Below are 15022 nucleotides of genomic sequence, written 5' to 3' on the forward strand. Positions count from 1 at the left end.
TTAACATAGAAATTTATCACACTATAATTTTCAGATATTTAAAAAAATTAATGTATCTAACTTTTTAGCAAAATAATTTGGAAACATGCTTACCAGACATGTATAATTTGCAGAACAGCTGTCAAAACTAATGCAGATATACGGATGTTTCAACTGAATAATGGAGGGAAAAAAACTCTGATTCTAAAAAAAAAAATTGAGTGTATGTTTTCAAAAGTAAAGTCTGATGTAAGTCTGAAACTTAAGTGCATTTTGACTAAGAATTTTCTTTTAAGAGGGAAAAAGAAACAAGACTCCCTGAGCAGTTTTGCAAGCTAAAATGATTTAGCCTTTTAAGGTGTTTTAGCTGGAAATATTCTTAGTTCCTAATGCATTTAGACATAAAGACACACCAGAAACGAGAGAATAACATTGTGCAAAGATCTGCATGGGCACAAGGGCTTACCTAGAAGGGAAAAAGTGGTGAGAAGTGGCTCTGAGCTCTTAATGTGGAAGTTTGTAGAACTTCCACTCTGTTGTTCGCTTATTCAGCCCTGGCTCATCGACCAGTAATATTCATGCCCAGCAGACTTCCTGTTACTCCACTGGTCATGAACTCCTGTAGCTGCTTCTACTAAGTAGGGATGAGCTAGGCTGGAGGTAAGTCTAGATAAAGACCTGTTTTTCTTATAGAAAACCACTGGCACTTCTTATATAGCTAATTTGACTGGTACAACCTTTTTTTTTTTTAATAGATTGTTTTTTTAGAGAAGTTTTAAGTTCACAGAAAAATTGCACAGGATGTACAGAAAATTCCCATATACCTCCCTCTTTACGTTGCACACAGTTTCTCCTATTACTAACATCGTGCACTTCTGAGGTACACTGGTTAAAATTAATGGGCCATATCAAAACATGATTGCTAAATAAAGCTTATAGTTTACACTGGAGGCTCTGGGTGGTACAAGTGGTTAACACGTTAGTTGAAAGGTTGGATGTTCAAGTCCACTCAGAGGCATATTGGAAGAAATGCCTGGCAAACTACTTCTGAAGACTCAGCCATGGAAAACCATAGGGAGCACAGCTCCACTCTGAGACACAGGGGTCAACCATGAGTTGGAACCAACTCGAAGGCAACTGTTTGTTTTACAGTTTACATCAGGGCTTACCCTCTGTGTTGTAAAGGTATATGGGTTTTAACAAATGCAAAATGCCATATGCCCACAATTAGAGTATCACGCAGAATAGTTTCACTGTCCGAAAATATGCCTTGTCTTGTGTAACCTTTTAATGATTTGTTTCGCAGATACTTTGGATCTTAGGGATATAGTATTCTGAGCCAATGAGAAAGGCAATGAATTCTTACATGCTGGCCCTTGTTTAGAGTTGTCTGTTGTACCAAATCTCATTTGGGCATTCTACAGAAAGTAGGACCCAAAGTCATGAGACTCCAGATTCTAAAAACCTGCCTTCCTGTGTCCCAGACTTGAAATGGCATCTCTGATCAGGGAGAGGCTGAATTAGTTCATATTGCAGGTGAATTTCTTTCACCATTGGGAGTTTCTGGAACTCACAGGCCAAAGAACTGTGCAAAGAGCTGACCCTCATGTGTGAACAGAAGGCGATGGCCATTTGGCAAAATCAGCTGGATCTTCCTATCTTCTTCATAGAATGATAAGTAATGACCCCCAGGAGAAAGCAATGATAAATCGGAGTGGGACTAATCGGAATTTTTGCAGGCTATTCACTATTACTGAAAATGGTCCTGAGGCTATAAATATCTAAGGGCCTGTCTTAGTTATCTAGTGCTACTATAACAGAAATACCACAAGTGAGTGGCTTTAACAAACATCACAGTTGGTATTCCGTCAATTCATGGAGCCTTGTTTTTCGCCATTCCCTTCAGTGCAGCTTGGACTTCTTCCTTGAATACCAATGGTTTTTGATCATATGCAACCTCCTGAAATGCCTGAACATCAACCAATTCGTTTTGGTAGAGTGACTCTGTGTATTCCTTCCATCTTCTTTTGATGCTTCCTGCGTCGTTCAATATTTTGCCCATAGAATCCTCGAGGTTTGAATTTTTTCTTCAGTTCTTTCAGTTTGAGAATGCTGAGCATGTTCTTCCCTTTTGGTTTTCTAACTCCAGGTCTTTTCACATTTCATTATAGTACTTTGTCTTCTTGAGCTACCTTTTGAAATCTTCTGTTTGGATCTTTTACTTCTTCATTTCTTCCATTTGCTTTAGTTACTCTACATTCAAGAGCAGGTTTCAGAGTCTCTTCTGACATCCACTTTGGTCTTTCCTTTCTTTTTAATGACCTTTTGCTTTCTTCATATATGATGTCCTTGATGTCATCCCACAAGTTGTCCGTTTTTGTTCATTAGTGTTCAATGTGTCAAATATATTCTTGAGACTGTCTCTAAATTCAGGGGGGATTTAATCATGGTCATACTTTGGTTCTTGTTGGACTTGTTTTAATCTTCTTGAGCTTCAATTTGAACTTGTATATGAACCATTGATATTCTGTTCCACAGTCGGCCCCTGGCCTTGTTCTGACTGATGATTTTGAGCTTCTCCATTGTCTCTTTCCACAGATATAGTTGGTTTGCTTTCTGTGTATTCCATTTAGCAAAGTCTATGTGTATAGTTGCCATTTATATTGTTGAAAAAAAGGTATTTGCAATGAATAAGTGGTTGGTCTTGCAAAATTCTATCACTCAATCTCCGGCATCATTTCTATCACCAAGGCAGTATCTTCCAACTACTGATCCTTCTTTGTCTCCAAGTTTTGCGTTCCAATCACCAGTAATTATGAGTGCATCTTGATTGCATGTTTGATCAATTCAAGACTGCAGAAGTTGGTAAAAATCTGCATTATAGGAGTCCGGATTTATAATACATATTTTGGGTGGCACAATTCAATCTACAACAGGGCCCCTGATAGAAATTTTAAAGGACAAAACATTTACATTTTTTTCATGTACTTTAACTTATACAATTAGGACATAAGCCTGTATTCTCTCATTGATTCTCTTATCTCCAAATTTCTATGGCAGTTACAGGGGAACCCGCCATTTAGCACTTTAATGTCTCACCATTAAATCTGTCCCCCTGTGGCCAAGTGTAAGTTAGAGCAGAAGTATTTATACTTTTTTTGAACTACCTTATTGTGCTTCTTGGAGTCCCTAAATGGCAAAGCGGTTTGTGCTGGACTATTAACCTAATGGTTGGTGGTTCGAACCCATCCGGCAGAGCCACAGAAGAAAGGTCTAGTGATCTGCTTCTGTGAGGATTACAGCCAAGAAAACACTATTGAGCAGTTCTACTCTGTAACACATGGGGTCACCATGAGTTGGAATTGACGGCAACTAACAACGGATGAATTCACATATGTAAAGTTTCTAGCACATAGAATGTGTTTGATAATTATTAGTTTTGAATAGCAATCATTAAAAGGCGCCCTGGTGGCACCATGGTTAAGTGCTTGGCTGCTAACAGAAAGGTGGGCAGTTCAAACCCACCATCCAATCTGTGGGAGAAAGATGTGGCAGTCTTCGTCTGTAAGATTTACAGTTTTGGAAACCCTATGGGGCCATTCTACTCTGCGTCTAGGGTGGCTATGAGTTGGAATCAACTTGATGGCAGTGGGAGGGAAGGAACAATCATTACTAAGAGATAGTAGTGCCTAATAATGGTGTCCCTGAGTGGTGCAAATGGTTAAGCACTCTACTACTAGCTGAAAGGTTGGCAGTTAGAACCCACCCAGAGGCACCTCAGAAGACAGGTCTGGCAATCTGCTTTCAAAAGGCCGTAGTCTTGAAAACCTTATGCAGCAGTTCTACTCAGCACACATGGGGTTGCCGTGAGTTGGAATGGACTCAGTGACAACTAACAACAATAGCAAAGCCCTTGGAAAATTGCTTGGCACATAGAAACATTATATTGGTATTACATGTTTAATTCTTACAAAGACCCTCCAAGATGGTTTTCACTACTCCCCTCTGTACAGATAATAAAACCAAGGCTTAGGGTCACCCAGGTAACAGAGGTTCCACAGCTCAAATACATGCCTGGTGGATTCGAACTGCCGACCTTCGGTTAGCAGCCATAGCTCTTAAACGCTGCACAGCCAGAGTTTCCTCCCCACTCCGCAGCAGTAGGGAAAATGGGCAGTGCTGAGGTGTGGATTCTTCCAGTTGCCCCTTTTGAACCTCAGTTGTTCTTTCCGAGAAGCCAAGGCAGGTTTTTAAAGCTGGCCCTGCCTCTCCTTTCCACCGAGGATGGGTGATGGCCTGAAACCAAGAAAAAGACCAAAGGCTATTCCAAGAATTTGCTGGTGAATGTATATCGCTGCCATCTGCTGGATGGAATGGGTATCAGACCTGTTCCAGTGTGTCTGCTGTGTAATAAGCAAACTCAAGGATTCCCACTGGGGGTTCAGAATTGACTGGTGTATTTGCGTCATGTGGTATCACCCATTCGAGGTGTCTGCAGATTTTGGCAATTCTGCGGCACCTGTTCACAGGAGTACCTCATGTGACTAATCCGAAGGTAAAATTGACATCCATCTTTGAACCGATGTCCTATGTAGCATCAATAGTTCCCCGGATCAAATTTGGGCAGTTCCCAAATGGTTGATGTAATTGGTTAGGAAAAGCCTATCACCAGCGGGCAATGGCATCTGGCAGAACTTGGATCCTCTTGTCAACGGGAAAAAGTATTTCGATAGAGGTGAAATTGCATCTGGGTTCTCCTGTTATGTTCACTGAAATTCGGGGTTCCTGTACCCAACAATCATTTATGGAGCACTTACCCTGTGTGCCAGGCGCTGTGTTATAAATGCAGGAAGCAAAGATGAATAAAGACAGTCCCTATTCTTAACTCTTAATAACACGAGATGAATATTTTCCGAGTGCTTAATATGTACGTGCTGGACACATGATATACTTTTTACATCTCATTTAACCCTCAGAACAATCCTAGGAATTATTATCTCATTTACAGGTAGCTCATATTGTTATCTCATTTACAGGTCAGAGAACAGAAGCTTAGAGAGATTAAGTAATTTACTCAAGATAATACAGTTAGAAAGCGATGGAGGGTGAGTCGAATCGGGGTAGTGTGGGAAGGTGGAGGAGAAGAGTGTTTGTTAACAACATGGACCAATGTAGTTTTTATTCTTAGTCTTATTTCTTCTTCGCACAGAGTCTGGGTCTTCGGTTTTACACACGTTTTCTGTTCCATTAGCTACAAATTTCCAGCAGAGTGAAAGTGCTACAAAACCAGTCACTGACGATAGCAGTAGATGTTCTGGAAAGATTTATCAGGGAGAATATCCCTTCCTCTAGCAAGCACTTGAAATCTCTCTAGTTAACATTCTTTTCAGTTCATAACTCTTCTTCTTAATAGCAGCCTTGGTGTCGGCAGCAATAGCTGGATTGTTGTCCGTTCCCATTGGATGGAAAACAAACCCATATTTTGTTCAGCATGACAGAGTATATGAGCTAGAGAACCATTCAGATACCCTGATCACAACAGTCTCAAACCATTTTTTAATTTTTTTTTCTTTGTCTCTCAGTAGAAGAGTGAGTTGGGAGATCCATCCTAGAAAAGTGCAGTTTTGATGGTTCTGGAGCTAACCAAGGCAGGTGTCTTTGGTGCTGGTGGGAGATATGGAGTGGGGCGGGGAAAGAGGGGATGCATGGAAGCTGGTGGCAGCGAAGAAAACCATTCTGCCAAGTGTCTATGATACGTGCTCAGATAGTGTCCACTGGTCAGAGAAAACTAGCAGTGCAGGAGGGATAGGAGAGTGGCTACCAGTAGGGTTTAGAGCCTGCCTGGGTTAGAATCCTAGCTGTGTCACTAGCCTGGCCTTTGATCTTAGGCATATCACATAACCTCTCTAATCTTTAGCTTTTTTACCTGTAAAATAGAAGGGAGGGTTTATGATAATTCTTGCCTCACAGGGTTGTTTCGTGGGGTTCCGTGAGGTAATCCGGACTGGCCCTGGTGCCAGCTCACTAAATCTTGCCCATAGATATTAGCAGCATCCCAGGGTTCAAAGGCAGCCAGGATACACTGGGATAGACGTAAACAGTTGTTGTTAACTGTCACTGAGTTGGTCCCTAATTCATGGCAACCCTATGCACAATTGAAACTGCCCGGTCCTGCACCATCCTGGTGATTGGTTGCAGATCGGATGGTTGTGATCCACAGGGTTTTCGTTGGCTGGTTTAAAGAAGTCAATCACCAGGCCTTTCTTCCTAGTCTGTCTGAGTCTGGAAGCTCCCTTGAAACCTGTTCAGCATCCTAACAACATGAGTCTCCACTGACAAACTGGTGGGTGCTGCACGCGAGGTGCACTGGCCGGAAATCGAACCCGGGTTTCCTGCAAGGAAGGCAAGAATTCTGTCATGGAATCAGGACTGCCTCAGGACTTGGACAGAGGGACTGAGAAATAAAGCAGCAGGAGCCAGAGCTGAGGGGCTTCTCCAGAGACATCACCTTTTAGGTTTGCTTAGGCTACCTATTACACATGAGTTTGACATAAATAATCTTATTTTTCCTCTCAACAATCCTATAAGCAGATTGCAGAGATCTTCAGCCCCATTTTACAGAAGAAATGGATCCTCAGGTGACTTGGTTAAAATGATGGATGTTTCTCCAACCAGAGCCTGCCGTCAGGGACACCCAGAGGAGAACTACCAGGAAAAGTATCTTAGGGACTTTACAACTGGGTATCAAATCTCCATGCAAAGAGCGATACTAAAATTATTCCTGGAACTACTAGAAATCCGAATTTCCTGGAAGGAGCATTCATGGCAGATATCTTCTTATACTGAACTTGTCTTCTTAATAAGAAATGGTATTGAAAGAAACACCGAGTGTCTAATTTTAGATTATTTTAAAATTGATCAACTGCTCAACAGCCAGTGTTATTTTGGTGGTAGAATAACATCTTGGGCAAAACACTATTTCCTGATCTTTATGCATAAGTTTTAGAGAAATAAGAACAAACAGAAACAGGCAAGATAGTTAAGAAAAGTATGAAAATCTTGCACCAAGGCAATGCTAGCCAAAAATCAGTAGAGAAAGTCAGAAACACTAGAGGGACACACACAATGAAACCTAACTAGCTGGGAGAATGAACTCTCAGGTCTGAATAAACTCAAATCAGATCAACCAAACTTTACTGGGTTGAGGTCCTTAAGTTTTTTCAATGAGTGATTTACATTGATTGTATCTGTTATTTGTATATGAATGGGCTTTTTAAGACATACAGTCCCTGGGTGTCACAATTGATTAAGTGCTCAACCACTAAAGGTTGAGGGGTACCTGGAAAGAAAGGCTGGGTGATCTGCTTCCCAAAGGTCACAGCCTTGAAAACCCTGTGGAATGCAGTTCTACTCTACAACACATGGGGTCGCCATAAGTCCAAATCTACTCGATGGCAACTGATCTGGTTTTTTGTTTTCTGAAGACATACTTGGAGCCCTGGTGGCCTAGTGGTTAAGAGTTTGGCTGCTAACCAAAAGGTTGGCAGTTCAAATCCACCAGCTGCTCCTTGGAAACCCTAGGGGGCAGTTCTACTCTGTCACTATGAGTCAGAACGAACTCAACAGCACCTAAAGAAAAGAAGAAGAAAGACATGCATGAACAGTTAATTTTTATAATCATTTAATATATATGTATAATATTTTAACATTTGTCCTAAAAGGCACAGACTTGATTTTTGTTTCAGAAAGTTAGACATAGGTCAGTTCAAATGATGATGAATTCCAATTTAGCTGTAGTTGGAAAAATGAAACATCACAGAGCATTTCATAAAGGAAAAGGCATCCTGGGTAACAGAATAAGAAGAGCAAGGAGATAGTGCCGGACACATTGTAGGCACTCCATACACAACTGTTGAACAAATGGCAGGATTAATGAATGACCGGAAAGAATTGTTCAAAAAGTTTTAAGATTCTGTGGTCACCTTTGCAACCTAATTGTTGCAAATTGTTGTTAATTGCCATTGAGTAGACTCATAATGACGTTATACACAGCAGAATGAAACCCTGCCTGGTCCCGTGCCATCTTCATGGTCATTGGTAGGTTTGAGTCCATTGTTTTGGCTGTTGTATCAATCCCCCGCACTGAGGCTTTCCTTCACTTTTGCTGACCCTAATTAGTAAACATTTAATCTACTGTCATCATAACAATTTCTAACAGTTCTTTCTGTTCCGTGATTTTCTGAACTTCTGTGAGTTCTGCTACACAGGCTGTGATGATGGTATATTATTACTCTTAATTCTGGTGACTAGATAGGAAGTGAAATGTTTAAAAGCCACCCAGTCTTCAGAATCCAGTGTCCATCCAGTCAACATGTCAGAAACCTAGTAGTCCATTTGACATCTCTCTCTGTTTGCCCATAGCCAACGCTTTCCATGTTCCGTCAATTTTACCTTCTAAACAGATTTTGAAACCTTCCATCACTCTTCTTCCCATCACCGCCCTAACCCCAGCTACTACCTTCTCTTGTCTGGACGACTGTAACAGCCCTCCAAGGGCTACCCTGCACCCACTCAGGGCCCCTGGAATCATTTCCCACAGTGCTGCCAGTTATCCCTTCAAAACACAAATCTGATTATGTCACTGCTGTCCCTCTCCAGCCTTCCCTCCCACCCTTCACACTGCTCTTAGGGTGAAGTCCCAGATGCCTACCTTTGCAGTCTGCTCCCCCATCCCTGCCTTCTCCCTCTCTCAACTCCACCCAATTAACCCTAGAGTTCCTCCCCCTTGCTGGGCCTCTCCCAGCTTAGCAAATGCTCTTCCCTCTTCCCTCTGCCTGGAACCTTTCTCTCCTTCCCTTCTCCCTGCCTAGTGATAGCCCCCTCGTTTAGACCCGTTTCTGGCCCTTCCTCAGGCACTCTGACCCAAGTCCTGGCCATTTTCCCCCTCTCTGGTTAATGCTGCCAGAGCCCCATGTTCCTTTTCCTTCAAAGCACTAAAATCTGTGACTTGTCCAATTATTTGATTGACATGTCTCCCTGTCTGGATCACATGTTCTGGGAGATCCTGACTGAATGCTTTTTCTCACCATCATGTCTCCAGCATCTGGCACAGAATCTTGTATACAGCAGGCACTCAATAAATATTTGTTGAAAGAATGGGTGAACTTAATGAATACAAGTTTGTTATTCTCAAGGGGGTAATCTCTCTGTTTTGCTTTCACACAGTTATCTTAAACCAAACTCATCAACAAGCATAACACTATTTACATCTAGTATGATTTTATGAATGAAAAGACAGAGTGCCATTACAGCGCCCAGGAAAATTGAGTTGTTGCTTACTTTTGCATGAGTAAGCTATGAAAATAAGCACACACGCTTGCATCCAAAAATTTCATTTTTATTCCCTAGACAGTTTATCTTGGAGACAGAGAAAATCAATGCACCATTTGCTTAGGAAATTGTAAATTGTAGTCCAAAAAAAAAAAAAAAAAAGGTTCAAAATGCAGTTTAAGATACAACTAATTAAACATCTTGGCAAATGGTTCACAAACAGACAAGCATCCTCTGATTTAAGGCTCAAAGACAATGCAAATGGCCTTAGCAGAAAACATCACGTTTCTGAATTAGAAAACAATTTCCCCAATTTTAGAAATGCCAAGGTAAGAAAGCATCTGTGCAAGCAAGTGTCCTAGATCAACCTAGAGCTAAATGGAAGTTTCATTTTCAGAAATTCTCTCAGATACAATACACCTTTCACTAATTACTCTTACATTTAAAAACAAATTGCTTTGGAGAAATAATTTTATGCCAAAAAGTTCATAATGCTATTCTACAAATTGAATTATATGTTTTAATCACCATCGAATTGAAGTCTTACTGCAGTTACTTTTTCTATCACTTAGGTAGCATCATTTGTACAATAATTACTGAATACACTCCAAAATAAATATCTCACACCAGCGTAATGTGAACGGTCAATCACTATTACTTCAATAAGTATAAACCAAACTATTTTCCCACACCCCTACTATTCAAACACTGGCAAAGAATTATAAACATGAAAATCTTGCAGCTAGAAGAGAGACCTCTAGTGTGTGTTAGGGAACTTCATACTGGGCTCCGGGCATAAGTAATACAGCAAAATCACCGCACTCATTTTGAATACTGTGGTGGGAGATGTTGCCAACTGTCATTCACACTCAGTTCATTTCAAAACCTCTTCGCAGCAAATGTATGAGGCGTTTGCTAATTAGCTACTTTCTTTTTTAGAAACATATTCCCTAACCCAAGGAAGTTTTCTCCCTGATGCAAAGTTTTAAGATTCTGTGGTCACCTTTGCAATCTAATTAGTAGACATCTAACCTACTGTCATCATAACAATTGCTAACAATTCCTTCTGTTCCAGCAGCAGCAGGACTCCTGAGCCAAATGTCAGTGTGCAGCCTCCGGAACCCCAGTCCCTTATAGTAAGCCAAATGCCACACAAATATAAACGCGAGGAAGAAATCGGCACGTTGCCCATTCTCTGGAAACAAATGGATTCGCTCTTTTAAATTTACTAAGTGGCTTAGCTATTAGTTCCCACGGATTCCCATATACGCAGGTAAATCCTTTGATGTAGCAGCAAATTTAATGGATCATTCTATGGCATCAGTCTCAGCCTTTAAAAATCCTTTATTTTCTTCTTTTTCACATTAAAAACACATTTGAGATACACACAGAAAAGGTTCCTCTAAAAAACACACACATACACACAAAACAGGAGGTCTCTTAAGGAGTCTACTGCTGAGAAGGTAAAAGCATTTTGCTCATTTTTAATTTGCTAAAACAATCCAAGCATGCTTGGTACCCAGAGGGTATTCTCAAATAAACTTGTATCTCTAGCTGCCAGCTTAGTTGATTGAAAACAGAAGGCAAGCGTTTCTTAAAGAATGAGTATGTTAAACTGTTATGTCTCTCCCCGCACCACCAAGGACACGCGCGCGCGCACACGCACACACACACACACACACACACACAGACAGAGTCAAGGATTTGCTTCAGAGAAACCAGTTCCAGAATCTAAAAGGTAATGCGGTATTTGTACCAAATTACTTCTGCCTACTGTGGTGCACCTCTTGCGAGGAAGCCAGCGCCACGGAGATACTGGACAGTTCCTGCGTGCTGTTCTCCACGCACAAAGCAGACAGCCCCCATTTGCAACTTTGTTAACTAAGTTGGCGCCTGCCCAGCCGGGCCCAGAAGCACCAAAAAACCAAAACCCAGTCGATTCCAGACTCCTAGCGACCCTGTAGGACAGAGTAGAACTGCCCGACAGGGTTTCCAAGGTTGTAAATCTTTACGGAAGCAGACTGCTACATCTTTTTCCCCCAAGAGCGGCTGGTAGGTTGGGAGGGGCTGGTGGGTTCGAACTGCCGACCTTTCGGTTAGTAGCCGAGCGCTTTACCCAGTGCACCACCAGGGCCCACTCCCCGAAGCACAGTCTTGTAAAAACGTTTTCCTACCGGAAAATCATTTCCACGACAGTGCCAAGTGTTGTTGGAAAGCACAAAGGCGCACACCGTGGACCCGCGATAGCTAGTAAGTTGCCGTGTGCTGGGTCAGAGGGCGACTGTGCGGAGCACACATCAAGCTAAGGGGTTCCCGCACCGCAGAAGGGCCGGTGTCCTCCTGGCAGTTTGGGGGCTCGACTTCACTTTTATTGCGGATTCACCAGGAACGCCCCTCACCCCTTTCTTTTTTTCCAGGAGGCGCGGAATCTTTATTTTCCAGCCAGGTCCCTCTTGGGGGCGGGAGAGGAAGCACACATCACATTTCAATAAAGAGGGGCGGTAGGGGTGGTGGGTGGGAGAGGAAAGAGGTCAGAAAGGAGCCGAGCTACATCCTTCCCGCCCACCTCTGCGCCCCGAGCGCAGGTTTAGACGGCGGCGACTGGAGGCGGCCAGAAAACTCTGTCCCTTTAAGGGAACCTTGGCTGCCAGAAGGTGGAAGGGATGCGGGCTCCGGCCTCGGCGCGGCGGGCACCCCGGGGAAGTGGCGAGCGCGGCAAAGCCACAGCTATTACCTGCAGTGCTCCCCCTCTCCCCACCGCGGCGCCCCCTCCCGTCCCCGCCTCCCAAGGAGACTTCTAATCCGGAGCATGTGCCGTGCCCTTTATCAGAAAGGAGGTGGGAGGAAGAGAAATGAGAGCTTTTTAAAAATAAATGAAACGTTTGTACCCAGGGGGGGCGAGCTGGAGAAGGGGGGGTGGGAGGGGGCTTTAAAGGCGCCCGGGCGGGCGGAGGAGGCGAATCCGGATCAGCCCGGCCGGAGACAGACGGCGGACAGCGCTGGGCACCGGCTGCCGCGCACAAAGGGCAGCCGCGCGCTCCCTCCCGGGCCAAAGGGGAAGAAAAAGCTGCCCCGGAGCCAAACCCGTTCGGCAGCCACAATGGCGTCTTTCACGGGGCATCCGGGGGCGCCGCCGAGGCTGCCCGCGAGGAGGGGGCGGTGGCCCCCGGCGGGAGCGGAGCGCGCGGCGGGGGCGCCGGCGGCGGCGGGGCCGGCGGCGGCGGGGCGGCTCGGGCCCGCGGCGCTCCGGAGGGAGACAGGCGCCGGGGTCGCTTTAAAGGCGCAGAGCCCGGCGCCCGGGAAGAAAGGGAACGCGAGGCTCGGGAGGGAGGAGGGCAGGGAGCCGCTGGGGCGCCTCCGGGAGGGTGGCCGCGCGGAGCGGCGGGCGGGCGGCGCTGGCAGAGGCTCCAGGAACCGCGGCGGCTCGCTCCGAGATCCGGAACCCGGCACCGAGATCCGGAAAACCGGCCCCGGCCCCGGCCGCCACAGACGCTCTTTCGCCCCGCTCCGCCCCGTTCTCGCGCGCTCCTTTTCGAGGAAGAAAGCCGAGAAACGGCCGCAACAGCCTGGAGGAGGCGGCGGCCGCTGCCCAGCCGCCGGTCCGAGCGGATCCTAAGCCGCCGCGGCGGGCTGTGTGTGTGCGAATGTGCCGCGCTCTCGCCCCATGCCTGGCACATGCGTAAAAGCGAGTTGCGCCCAAAGTCCCAGCCATACCCTCTTTAGCAAATAATAACAAACCCAAACCGTCAGATCTTACCTGAAACATTGAAGCACAAAGTCTCTCTCCAAGTCCCCTTTTCCTTTTCCTCTCCCCCCTTTTCCGATTTCTCTCCCAGCGATCTGCTCGGCTCGCCACACCAGAGAGAAATGCAATAGCTTGGCTAAGGTAGACAGAACAAAATACAGAGAAGAGTTGCTCCAGGGCTTTGAAACCCCTCAAGGCAAGGATCAGGATACAATTAGCTCATGCCTCTACCTCCAGTCTAAATCAATCTCCAAAATAAAACTTAAATCAGATTAACTGATCACAGGGCAGGCAATTGATCTCCTTCAAAAATAAGCTCTACATATATGTATGGATAAATATACATACAGAAATATTTTTCCAGTTTTTTTTGGGGGGGGGGTGTGTGGAAAAACCTTCTCATTCCAGCCTCCAACTTGCTTTTTACCCTCCTCTTGCACAGAAAAGCTGATTTTAATCGTTGTGATTAGTTTTGATGTAACGTTTCCGCGGGCGATTTCTGCAAATGGATGGAGTGTTTCTTTGCCAAAAGAGGGAAAAGCAGCAGATGATGATAATTATAAGGATTGTTGGTTGTTTCTTTTTATTTGTGTTTGGAGCTCTCTCTTCACTTTCTCAAGTTGACCTGACATTGCTGTTACACTAAGGTCGCGCAACTTGTTGATGAGGATCACCGACCTGTCTGATCAAAGAATAGGCGATAATTTGGGGATAGAGCAGCCCATTTTTGGTTCCTTTGGCGACATAAAGTCCCAAATGACGTGGATAAAAATAAGCACATGCAGTCTGCTTTGCCCCAATCAAGTCTGCATCAGCGCCTGGGGGTGATCCACAAACTCATTTCAAATGTTCAACCATGCAGAATTGCAAAATGATTGAAGGCGTTACACCGCTTTTTTTTTTTTTTTTTTGGAATAGCAAAATTAAAAGAAAACAAAATTTACATTAGGTATAACCAAGGACCTGCCATTGGATTCATTTGATCAACCTTGTGAACACATTTCTCCTCCTCCCTTGTCTTAGCTCCCCTCCACCTGGTATCTTTTATAGGAGGGTTTGTAGAGCTCCATCATTTGACCGAAGTCCTCCACAAAGCTAAAGTAACTCTAACATAAACACGTTTCCCCAGATTGCTACTCTACTTCCGACCTCCCTTTCTCCTCGCACTCCCCTCCCTCTCTAGGTCTTTGTTCAAAGACATTGTGCCTGAGCCGGTTGTTATCTTAATTCTTTTTAGTTAGCCTGGGATATTTGGTTATAAACTCAAGGGTCACCTCCCATTAGTGTTATATCCTTGCAGGATACTTTTTGAAATGGTATGTTTTTGAGCACTTCACAGTTCATTAATTCAAAGACTTTGCTGACATTTCTTATGAAAAAGACCAGGCTGTAAGGCCAAGGATACTAAAAAAATAAAAATAAACCCTTCCCAACTCCCATAAATAGAACCAGCCGTGTGCCACAAATACCTGCATTGGCAGCATTTCACGGGAAGTGTTTGCTGGCTTGTTTGTTTTAAAACCATTTTACCTTTAAGGTAAGCAACTGCTAGCAGAAAAGGGAAGGGCCAAGCTTTTTAAAGAGGTAGTTAATCAGGTCAGTGCTATAACTACAGGAAAGATTAATGCAATAATGAGAATTGTGGGTGTTGGTAGAATTTTTTTTTTATGCAACTAGTTTGAATAAGATGGGTATATGGTTTGAGAATATCAGTGCCGTATAAGGAAAAACGATGGCTTAGAAAACAAAACAAAATTATTATTTGCAAATTCTTTCTCCTCACATACAAGGCAGTTGCAATCTCTGATCTGTAATAAAATAAAAGCATTTCCATAAAACCCCAAATTCAATTGACTAAAAACTTTGTTCCTGCCCCCAAATGGCACTATATGTTAATGTGGGAGAAGGTGTAAAGAAAAGGGACCACAGAAGAAACATCCCCAATCATTGATATGATGACTTCATAAA

At 43.9% G+C, this 15022-nt stretch overlaps 1 protein-coding gene across 1 annotated transcript in view; it reads right to left on the reverse strand.

Moving 5' to 3' along the window:
- Positions 1 to 13150, reverse strand: part of KCTD1 (potassium channel tetramerization domain containing 1) — a 231191-nt gene extending 218041 nt beyond the window's left edge. Inside the window, exon 1 of the mRNA XM_049899915.1 lies at positions 13067 to 13150. Coding sequence (XP_049755872.1) covers positions 13067 to 13075 — 9 coding nt within the window. The 5' untranslated portion in view covers positions 13076 to 13150. The remainder of the gene's footprint in view (positions 1 to 13066) is intronic.
- Between the last annotated feature and the right edge of the window lie 1872 nt (positions 13151 to 15022).

This window comes from Elephas maximus, chromosome 11 (assembly GCF_024166365.1).
Source record: "Elephas maximus indicus isolate mEleMax1 chromosome 11, mEleMax1 primary haplotype, whole genome shotgun sequence".
NCBI classification, from domain to species: Eukaryota; Metazoa; Chordata; class Mammalia; order Proboscidea; family Elephantidae; genus Elephas; species Elephas maximus.